Source organism: Lactuca sativa, chromosome 7 (assembly GCF_002870075.4).
Source record: "Lactuca sativa cultivar Salinas chromosome 7, Lsat_Salinas_v11, whole genome shotgun sequence".
NCBI classification, from domain to species: Eukaryota; Viridiplantae; Streptophyta; class Magnoliopsida; order Asterales; family Asteraceae; genus Lactuca; species Lactuca sativa.
The window spans coordinates 23,605,050-23,617,500 of NC_056629.2; the positions used below are offsets into that span (position 1 = coordinate 23,605,050).

Below are 12,451 nucleotides of genomic sequence, written 5' to 3' on the forward strand. Positions count from 1 at the left end.
TATCTTGTGTTGATTGTTTACTATGTTTCAATTTTGCATGTTTTTACTTCCAGAATAATCATGTTATTATTCAAACCATCCACAGTCAGTCAAACTTTGGAAGTAAGTATTGATTCAAGACTGTCATGAATTTGGCTTGTATGATTTGTCTAAAGTGCTTTAGACAATGCACTGGTTGCTACAACATTCATGAGTACTCATAAGGGCTGAGTATTGGATTCAACCCACGCTCACTTGCATCACTTCATGGAATTGATCTCGAGTGATCGTGAGACGGTAATATCATATAAATCTTCAAACCTAGAGATATGAGTTGTTGACTATGAGTTGGTTATGCATTGATTGTACGAAAACGCATTGGTAACTCGATGTTATAAAACGTGCCTTTATGAGTAATTCAACAAGTAGTTAGTACAGGCATATCAGTCGAAGTTTATCTGTTCCTTCTAGAAATAGAAGCGATATCTGGGCCCCTCGATGATTTGGTTTTGACTTATGTACCGGGCCCGGTCAGAACCTAATTGATGTGTTCAATTTAGTTCTATGTCGAAACAAATCGGAGATCGAGAAACAAATGCTGGACAATAAGTAAGACCATGTTCCATATGTTTGTCCGGCTGATATCATGAGAGCAAAGGATTATATGATCAATTATCTTAAATGGCGTATCATCATCATCTCAGATCCGAGAGACTTTGAAAGAGCTACGATTGCTAGTCAGATTTTGAAGTCATATTTGCAAATATAGTTATTAGACTTATCCAAGTGGGAGACTGTTGGATATAGTGTCTAAGTCCATAACTTTATTTGGTTTGTACTTGATCCGACCCGGCATGGTCCATTTGGGTTGCATGGCATTGCAATACTTGGATAGACTAAATGTGAGAATATGGCACTTATGATTATTAATATATTATAGGTTCTAATATATTAATAATAGTGTTATTTAATTAGTATTGATCAAGTATTAATCTAGTATTAATTTGGTGATCAAAGTGAGACTAATCAAATATATAGGGTTGATTATGACAATCATCAATTCTTTTATGGTGGATTAATGATCCATGGTTTATGGGTTATGGATGTAACCATTTGGAGCTCCATGGATAGTCCATGGGAGTTACAAACCCATGGGTCATGAGAAATGAAGAGTCATGACAATTATGGGTCTGCTTAATGAAACCCTAATTGTGACACCACTATAAAAGGAACCCTTTGGCTAGAAAAATCATGACCTAGTGTTACTAGAGAGGGCATAACCAATTTTGAGTGCTAGAAGTATTCTCTCAAGTTATTCCAAGTTTTGTGGTGTTGTGTGAAGCATTTGAGGCACAACATTTGGGGTGCTAGGCTCACAAAGTCTTGAAGGAATCCAAGCAACATCAAGGTAAGTATTTCTACTAGTTTTATAATTTATTTATTCCCCATGCCATGCTTGTTAGGAAATAACCTTGAAAAAGAAATTCGCATGTATATAGAGAAAACATAGATTCAAGGTTATTAGGGTTGCATGTACACTTAGGAAGTGTTAGAATGCTCAAAACCCATCAGAATAATCAGTTTAATGGCATCTAAAAAGTATAGCTTTACCTTAAATCATTCACAATCATTAGTGCACAAGTGATAACTGAAAAAAACATTTTCTTCATCAATGTTTAATTGACAAAGAAATCCAAAAAAATTACTAATTGTGTCTGATTACACATGTGTTGATCATGCATTCTCAAATTTTATGCTATTCACCAGTCGTAATCATGAATTGAATGCTCAATTCACAAAGAAAGCCATAAATTAACCTAATTAATGTAGCCCATTGCAACAGGTAAGAGGCGAGAAGGCAACAATGAAGGTCAACATTTTGTGATTGTTGATCGACTTAGGTGTAAGACCATGTGGGGAGCCCATGGCATCCTAGAGTAAGACCCTGGGGATGTGCCCATGGCATCCCTATATGTTGTATGCATGGCTTATGTGATATATGTGGCTTTCATAGCTAATATGATATGTAATATGTGGATTGTGTGTAGGGTATTCTATGGGGGACTGACTAAGCATTAGGTTACAGTTTGTGGATTTGTTTCAGGTACATCTAAGCCCAAGGGCACAGTAAGGCTTGATGGCATGACGTGCACTCTCTCTCATGCGTTATTATGGGACACTCTGATGTTTTTAAATAAAATTGTTATTGTTATGAATTTGAAAACAATTGTATTTGGGAGTTCATGATTTGTGGAAAGTATTTTGGTTAATTAAAAATGAAAAATTTCTTTTGAAAGTCTGGGTTGTTACACTTTTCGTGGAAATAAAGATCGTTAGAAACGGACTTATAACCAAGAAGTTATGGCCTTTGAAAGTTTGGTGATTTTAAGGTTTAACCGGGTACACGGGACGTACAGAAGTGTACGCATGGTCTACTAGTGAGAAGGCCAGTATGAGGGGGGTACGTTGGCTTACGTTTAGCGTACTAAGTATAATGATCGCAGTTCTTTATGGATTACATTGGGCGTACCAAAAGTACATTAAGCATACTCCAATTAGACCGAAACCCTAATTTAGGGTCTTGGACCCTATATAAGCTTCTTAACTCACCACCGGACCCTGTTATCTTCAGCGTCTCCGACTTGAGGGGTAGTGTTGACAAGAACTCTTAGTTATGGCATAGATTGGGATTGGTCCTTTCCTATCGGTCCTTTGTATTGTATTTATCTTTTTTGTAAATAGAGTATTGTTTCCTTAATTCTCATTGTACTTTGTGTCTATATACATAGCTCCATAGAAGAATGAAGTTTAGAAGAATGAAGTTATGTTGTTCCCAATCTCTCTTCTAGTTCTACATTCACTATATAAACAACTTTCATGAAACAAGCAAAATGTATAAATGAACAAATAGAACATATATTAAAGAAAATGTGAATTCCAGATGAACAAGTACAATCAAGCACATTTAGAGACAACATTAAGTCAATAATTTGAAAACTAAAAAATAAAAAATGCTCACAATTTATACAAGAATAAGGTAAATATTATAATATAGTAAGACCTCACACTCAAACTCAAACTTTGAATGGGTGTTATATGTATGCAAAGAAACTAAGCATCAATGCCACTTTTTCCATGGCTTAAGCACACCAACAACTACTAATGCAATGATAACGAGTGAAATAAAAAATAGCAAGGATTTGAACCGGAAAAAATAATAATTCCTGTCAATTCTTTTTTTATTAACAAAATACCCATTAGATCTTTTCGTATAATAAAGGTAGTGAATCCCCTCTATCCAATTGCAATTGATTCTATTACCACAATAGGAATTGAACCTCTAATTGCTATCACATAAAAAATGCACGTCTAGCATAAACTCGAATATCGATCTGTCGCATATTAAAAATATCAAAAAAAGAATGAAATACCCTTTTTCCAAATTATTACAGCAAGACTTCAAATTTCTTTCTAAACATCTATTATCTTTAATTTTCTAGTGAAAATAACCCAGAATCATAAAATCAACTTTAATACTGTCAAGAGTTATATCCACTAAAAAAGACCAAATTGCCTTTTATTTGGAAATTTTAAATTGATGATCTTCCATCTGAATATAGTAACACCTTTATGCCAGTACTTCCAAAGAATAAGAGAAATATAATCCATTGGATTCTTCAACCTACTATATCTCATCAGATTATTGAACCAATAGCACTAGAGCCTCAAAAAACCACTTTTCCGCCTGATAACCTTAGAACCACATAAATATCTCTTTAAAAAATTCGAATTTTGCATCTGATGAGAACAACCCGATTAAATTCAGCAGACCCCAAAGAAAGACCATATCCAATCTCTATCATACTTCAAGTTGAAATTTTTAGTATTATCCAAAAGAAGACAAATACATGTAAAAACAAATTCTCGAGAATATCAAAGTGTAAAAAATAGATGAAACAAATTGAACCCATTTTGAATTCAAACGAGTCCTGATGAAACTCACCATATTTGCTATTTCAGGCACCTGAATCATGAAGCTTATGAAATATGTAGAAGATGGTGGTTTTTCTATGTTGGGTTAAGCGGGAGAGGGTGTCAATTTGAAGTAGCCGTACTTGATTTAAAATAGTTGTATTTGAATCTAACTGTGAGCCGTATTAGAATGGATGGACAAAAAACCTTGCCACTTCATTCAAATAAGCAAATATTTGATTAAGATTTAAACCCTATTGGATTTCAATTTCACTTTCTCTAGTTTGGGATACATGTATTAGCCGTATTATGTTAGTCTTTTTCTAGTACAACATTATTGATAGTACATGTCATTCTCTTGGACTTCCAACCTTTTGGGAAGTATGTAGGCCTGAGAAGTGGATGTGGATGAAAAGGTTTATGATTTTATTGATGGTTTGAATTCAACTCTTTATTATACTAAACATATAGTCTTTGCTAAAATCATGACCGAAGAAAGTCACCAAATTGTTTGTCGAGCAATTAAATTAAGGTTTATTCAAAGATGATGTTACAATCCATCAAAACCAAAGTTCTAAATTCAATGGAGTTTGGAGGTCCTAATGATGATTACACCTGCAAGAGTTATGTTTTCCATTTGGAAAAATCTTGACCCGAGTAACTAAAAAAACAATTGGGTGAAAATATTCTCGCAGCCTTTCTTCCACTACAACAATAACGGTGCGCCACAATTAATTCTTGTAAACATTTATCACACAGATCCCTGGATAAGTCAGCAGTACACTGCATAGCCCCATAAACAGGTTTATTTTCATAATCTACCTTAAATTCAGACTTTTTATCGGTAGTACCTCGGGATGCGTCCAACTTTAATCTATGCATTAAAAAAAACATAAGGTTGTCAAACTGATCTGGCTTATTCGCAAGACTTCCTGCTTGTTTATCTGGTAAACTGAACCGAGACCAATCATCAAGAGATCCTAATATTTTACGATCAGAGAAATGAATCATACAATTTGAACCCCACATCACAGCCTCTTTTTGATCCAAGCACTTGATTGTAAGTTGAACGGTCAACTTGTGTATACAGTCCTTACAGTTTCCACCCCAATGAGTAGAAATACCGGAGCAAAGGGCCATGACATGTGCTGCTTCGTTCACGCCAATGGATGAATTGAATGATCCGCCATTATACGTGTCCATATTGCCGACTGTATTCAATGCGACTTTGAGGTTTCTGCTGTAATCAGTCCTTGTTGTGTAGTTGCCTGTGTCTCTGCATCTGAAGACAGGCTCTGCGGGGAATTGAGCTGTGACCAGATTAACAGTGTTGATGATTGCTTGAAGAAGAAACAATATTGAAATTATGGATTTCATTTTTTGTTTTTTGATGAAGATAGTAATTAATGTGTGGGGCTTGTTGTTCTTATACACCAAATTACCAAAATCAATGGTTGTCAAACGTTAGGCATCTTCAAGTAGAGTTACCTATAATTAATATATTTGTTTGATTCAAAATAAAATTTAACTTCTATACGGATTAATTAATTCTTTAACCAAAGGTGATGGGAGTAGGAGTACGAGTCGCTTTTTCTTTTTTCTTTTTACTTTTCTTTTTTACAAATTTAAAAGTAATGGTTGTTTGGTAAGATCTGAATTTTTAAGAGGGTCTGAATTTTTAAGATTTGAATTTTTAACATGCTGTTTGGTTGGAACCTCTTAACTGTTGTGCTGAATTAACAAAGTGACAATTTTACCCTTTGTATTATTTTTTTTCTGAATAATTATAAAAAAAAACATAAATGCCATACAAAATCCAAAATTCACACAAATTAAAATTTCTTTTCAATAATTTATAATGATCTTTTTGAGATATATTTACACAAATAACATCATGCTTTTATATTCCAAGGATTTCAAAGTTAAAAACAACATATTTGACATCGATTTGTACTCCTTCTCCATCACCTCAAAGTTTTCTTTCATCAACCTGCAAATTCAAATTCAACAAGGAAACAAATCAGCTCAATGGAAATTTATACAAATTCATTGTCAATCTGTCTTTGCATATGAATTAACCCTCAAATTTGAACTACTCGAAATTAATTGAGGTTTGAGGTCAAGAACTTCTGTCGATAGTTTTGAGGGCAAGAAAATGAAGAAAAAAAAAACTAATATGATTTCAAGCATTGACTTCTTGTAACAGAAATATATGATGAAATTAACAAGAAGTTAGGGTAAATCATTTGATTTCCAGCGACAATACTCAACTTCCAAGCGAAAAGAAAAGAAAGAAAAATGTACCACAGTCGATGACTTTGAGGGAACCAGAGGGCTTCGCTGCCGGCAAAGACTATGTCTTTGCAGAGGTGGTGCCCGGACGGGATGGAGGATGGTTGCAATCGGAGTTTCGGTGGGAGGGAGCAGATAGATTGGCGAAGAAGAGAGAGTAGAAGGAAGGCGGTAGGTCTCGCACAAAAGGTTTCACCGAGGAATAGAATGGAGGCATATTAGGGCAAAGGGGCAAGAAGATGTTGGTCTTTTGTTGTAGAAGGGTCGGAGGGAAGAGCAACCTGTGAGAATGAGAAATAGACAGAGAAGAAGGAGCGACGATGGGTAAAAGAGGAATACGCATCTCTTATTTTTTTTTTCAGACACGACTCCACATCTGAAATATTAAGAGGGTTTTAAAAAATTAAGAGACAAAAAATAAGAGGCTACCAAACAAGCTGAATCTGAATTTTTAAGAGGTTACCTCTTAATTTTTCAATTAAGAGGTAAACAAACAAGGCCTAAGTTGATTTTATTTTATGGTGTTAAACATTTAAATATGGTATTTTTTTTGGCATAAATTTTAAATATGGTATTTGTTCTTTTGTTTTTTAATATCATATATACTCAATTTTTTTTTAATATATTTTTAACATTTAATAATCTTTATTTTTTTTTAAATTCTTAAAACATTATAATTAAAATAAAAGGTTAATGGACCATAATTTCCTTAATACTAAATGCCTTTTCACTACCTCGATACAACAATCGTATTTCTCCCCACCCCCCAAAATCCCTAATTGCTTGTTTGTCTACCTTGAACAGAAGGAATATTGTCGTGATCGTTCCCCTGTTTTCACAAACATTCATTATGAAGCGCTTCACAAACATTCATGTTGTATTGATGAATTCTCCATCTGGGTTTTCTCCAATTGCTGGTAGTGACCAGGGCCGGTCCATTGTTTTTTGCTACCCGGGTCGAGATAAAAATTTTTATGCCCTTATATATAAAAAATTTAGAAAATCAAAAATATAGTAAATTTTATAATCAAACAATCAATACAATACAAACGAAACCTACAAAAATCATCTAAATCGTTGTCTTCGTGCATTTTTTGAAGCAAAAACATTTCTTATTTTACAATAATCAATATTTTGTAAAAAATCACTTTTAATACTTAAAAGTGATAATCCATTCAATCTTTCTTGAGTCATAGTACTTCGGAGATATGATTTCAAAAGCTTCAATTTTGAAAAACTTCTTTCCGCGGAAGCAACCGTAACCGACACTGTGAATAAGATCCTATATGCAACCAAAACATTAGGGAACATATCCATTCTTCTTGCATACTCCATTATTTGAATAGATGTCCAAGGACCATCACATTTGTATGCTTCATTCGGTAACATTTTCTGCAAAATTTGTAACTCAATAAATAAACCAATTCCATCAATATCACATTCTTCACCACTTGTCAAGTTGGACTCAAGATTTAAACAACAATTTTTTAATTCATCATCATTTAAAGAAACTAATTTGGAACCATCAAATAAAAAACCAAATATAGATTCAAAATATTGCATTTGTTCAAATCTACTTTTCAATTGAACAAGAGTCATATCTACTATAACAATAAAATAATCTCTTTTAAATGCTTCTTGAGAAGATTGGTGTTCTCTTTCGGCATTTGGAATTTCATCAAATTGTTTTTTTCTTTTATAATCACGTTTTTTAAAAAATTCGGGTTTAACTTTAACAGTATTTGCTATTTCTTTAGCTTCACTAATAACAAAGTCAAACCCACTTTTCCTATATCCTTCAAAATAATTAATTAACCCCTCCAAATTTTTTACAGCAACATCAATAAGCATTTCTTTGGATTGTAGCTTTTTACTAACCAAATTAATTTTGTACAAAACTTCATACCATATAACTAAACTTAAAATAAACTCAAAACTAGAAAATTCACCATTTACTAATGAATCAGCATCTCTACACACTTATCCATTATCACTTTCTTTATATAATTTTTTTAAAGCTTTTCTTATTTGGGAAAATTGTGTTTTTATTGCTTTAACACTTTCAGTATGACTTTCCCAACGAGTAGATGATAATGATTTAAGTGTTAGATCATCTATAAATTGAAGTAAAACACTCAATCTTTTTGTTGAATTAGAAAAAACATTATAAATCGTTTGGCATGTACCAAAAAAAGTTTTTGCCTTATGACAAGAATTTGCAATATCACATAAAACCAAATTTAAACTATGATATCCACAAGGCATATAAAAAGCTCTACTATCTATATCAGGCAATCGTTTTTGAACATCTTAGTGTTTTCCTTTCATATTTGCCCTATTATCATACCATTGACCACGAATATTATTAATATCCAAATCAAGAGATTTTAGAGCATCTTGTAAAACATTATAAAAAGATCTAGACCGGATGTATCTTCTACATTTAAAAACTCTAAAAAAAATTCTTCTACTTTTAATGGAACATTTTCCAAATCTACACATCTTATAATCAAAGTCATTTGTTCTTGGTGACTAGCATCCAGAGTGCAATCAAGAATCACAGAAAAATATTTTGCATTTTTTATTTTTTTAATAATTGTATTTTTTACCTCGGATGCCAACATATCAATTAATTCATTTTGAATTTTATGACTAAGATAATGATTATGTGTTTCATTGTATTTAATCATTCGAAAATGTTTTTTCATTACCGGATCCCACTCAGCAATTGATTCAGTTACACTTAAAAAATTACCATTTGAGTTTTCATAAATTTTTTCATTTGTACCACGAAAAGCTATGTTATTTTTTGCTAAACATTTGACAACAGAAATAATTCTAACCATAACTTCTTTCCAATGTTCGGTATATTTTTTAATCATTTCTTGTAGCTCTTTATCAATTGTTTCATTTTTATTTAACCTAATACGCGTTTCAGTCCAAGTTCTTAAACAAACCATATGATCAGAACTATTTTCATGTTGTTTTAATGTTTCACTAAGATGCTTCCAATCTTTAATTCCTTCGGTTGCCAAATTACTTTTGGTTCGAACGGTTTTAAAAAGTTTACAACAAAAACAAAAAACTTTATCAAGTTCTTTTGAATACACTAACCATTTTCTATTAAAACAATCACCATTTTTTAATTTACGTGTATAAAAATCAAAAGCACAATGTCTACCAAGTGCGTCTTTTGGAAAAATTATGTTTGTATCAATTTCTCTATTTGGCCCTTTTTCTATTAGTAAATCTTTCATTTCTGAATCTAAATCATCCCATGCTCTAGGATCAAAAATATTAAAATCACTTTGGTTTGTCTTTGTCAACAAAGTCATTTTTATCAAACTCATTAGAAAGATCAACCGAATCATTGGAAGTACTTGGTGGAATATTAAAATTATCATTTTTTTTCAAAATCACTAACATTTTGATTTCTAACCAAAAATTTATTCAAAGACCCTCTTAATTCATTAGCCTCTTGTTGTTCCTTTTTTTTTTCGTTTTCTATTTTGTGCACCAGATGGTTGTTTTCGGGGAATAATATTTAAAACAAAACAAATCTACTTATAAACACTAAACAAGGAATGAAGGAAAGATACAACCTGAACAAGAACACACAGCAACAAAATTTGAGCAACCTTCACAGCTTCACAGTTGTCAAATATCAGAATAAAGAAGCCTCTTGATTCCTGATTCACATCACAAAAACAAGAAACAAAAACACAAAAAGTTTACAAAAACAAAATTACATATATTAAAATGAAACAGACAACAGTAAAATTGAATTAGAAGAAGAGTAGTAAAGAACTCACCTAAATCAGAAAAAAATCAGCATCACAGTGCTTTTTCGTTTTACAGCTTTCACTTTTCATATATGCCTTCTGATTTCAACCTTAAACACGAGAGAAATCCAATCTTAAATAAAAATCAAATAGAATGAAAAACATAATCAGATAGAATGAAATACATAATCAGAAGACAAGTAGAGAAGTAAAGAACTCACCAAAATAAAAAATAATAATAATAAAAAAAACAAAATCAGACCATGCTTTTTCGATTTTCAGCTTTCAGATATGCCTTCAAGCCTCTTGATTATGTATTCACATCACAAAATCAACCATATTGAACCAATCATTTAATCAGATACAATGAAATTTTAATGATTCATGTCGGGAATTTTAGAAAGAAATAAGAAACAACCATTGAGTGTCTTTCAAACTATATAGAACACACTTGTATTAAATTATTCTATTAATACAATGGAAGATGTTGTTGCTTGTTTACTATTTTGCATTGATACGATACTGTACATGACGTCCTCCGCCCCTGAAAATTTCCGCCGTTTTGGTTTGGGGGTGTGACACAGGGCTACCAATAATCCCTTTTCAAGTCCAAATACATCTTGGGGACCCTGAGATGGATCGAGAATCTCGAACGATGCACCTCCCCCATCAGTATACGCTGAGATCCACCTATATAGGGCATCCAAATTCGCCCTCAGAAAGTCATCAGCCCACGACTGTCCGTCACAAAATCAGACACCTACCCAATTAACCGCTCACTCTTGTGATTCTCCAGTCTCACGGCCTCCATCTGGGCCTCTCGAATGGTATCTATGACTGGAGTCATCACCATCATCCTCATACGCATATCTCAGATTGGAGCACTCTCGGCTCTACGGCTTAGGGCGTCGGCTACCACATTAGCCTTGCCCGGATGATACAGGATCTCGCAGTCACAGTCTTTCACCACATCCAACCATCTCTCTGTCTCATGTTTAGGTTGGGCTGATCCATGAGATACTTAAAGCTTTTTAGGTCCGTAAATATGGTGGACCAAACCCCGTACAGATAATGGGGCTAGATCTTGAGGGTAAACACCACCCCCCAGCTGTAGATCGTGGGTGGGATATCTCGTCTCTTGAGGCCTCAACTGCCTCGACGCATATGCTGTCATGTGCCCCCTCTGCATCAGCATCGCGCCTATCCCTAATATAGATGCATCAAAGTATACCACAAAGTCCTCCACCCCCTTAGGAAGGGCTAACACCAGGGCTTCGCACAATCTCTAGCGAAGTCTCTCAAATGAGGCCTGCTGCTCGGTAGCCCAAATAAAAGTAACACCCTTCCGGGTCAACCTGGTGAGGAGGATGGCAATCTTGGAGAAATGTCTAATAGTAACCAACCAATCTTATAAAACTCTTGATCTCGGATGGGGATCTTGGCACCTCCCATCACATAACTACCTCAATCTTGGCTAGGTCGATCCAACATGGGCCTGAACACCGGGTTTATAAGATCCATGAATGACATCGGTGCATTGGTGAGTCCAAAAGGCATCACCACGAACCCGTAGTGCCCATAACGAGTCCTAAAGGCCGTATTTTGGATATCCTCCTCATGGAATCTCATCTGATAATATCCTGACCTCAAATCGATCTTGGAAAACCAAGACGCCCCTGCAACTGATCAAACAAATCGTCGATCCTCGGAAGTGGATAACAGTTCTTGACCGTCAACTTGTTCAACTCAATGTAATCAATGCACATCCAGTGTGAACCATCCTTTGTCTTCACAAAAAGGATCGACGCTCCACACGGCGAGCTACTCGGTCAGATAAACCCCTTCCCCATAAGCTCTTGGAGCTGTGAAGATAACTCCTGCATCTCTAGCAGCACATGACGATAAGGTGCCGCTCTCGGAACAAAATCAATTGGGAACTCCACTTGCGTCTCAGGAGGCACGCCCGGTAACTCCTCAGGAAAAACATCCAGAAACTCTCTCACTATCGGAACCTCAGCAGAAGAACTCAGTCTCTCGGTAGCAACCCGCGTATTTGACATATATGCTAGAAAACCCATACAACCCTGCTGAAGACTCTGCCTCGCCCTGGAAGTAGAGTAGAAGGGTCTCCTATAGTCACCAAGTGACGCTCGTAGTCAATCACGGCTCCGAAACGACTTAACCAATCCATGCCCACGATGACACATACATCCCCCATCATAATCGGTACTAGATAAATAGGAAACTTGACACCAAAAATCTCCAACACACATCCTCGGTACACATCTGTAGCAAAAACTGCATGCTCGTCAGCTATAGAAACTCTCAAAGGTCAACTCAATGCCTCATGTTGGACACAGATGTAACGACAAAAAGCTAAGGACATGAAGGATCGATTCACACCCAAGTCGAATAACACTAAAGCG

The 12,451-nt window shown here is 34.7% G+C and overlaps 1 protein-coding gene across 1 annotated transcript; it reads right to left on the reverse strand.

The window, feature by feature from the left end:
* Nucleotides 1-4,356: 4,356 nt before the first annotated feature.
* On the reverse strand, nt 4,357-5,353 carry LOC111907477 (cysteine-rich repeat secretory protein 38). Its single transcript, XM_023903267.2, has one exon. It carries the CDS (start codon nt 5,326-5,328, stop codon nt 4,576-4,578), a length of 753 nt encoding a protein of 250 aa, XP_023759035.1. The 5' UTR covers nt 5,329-5,353; the 3' UTR covers nt 4,357-4,575.
* Nucleotides 5,354-12,451: the final 7,098 nt, after the last annotated feature.

Excerpts from the sequence above, each read along its gene's own strand:
- LOC111907477 (XM_023903267.2), bottom strand. The coding sequence starts at position 5,328 with ATGAAATCCATAATTTCAATATTGTTTCTTCTTCAAGCAATCATCAAC.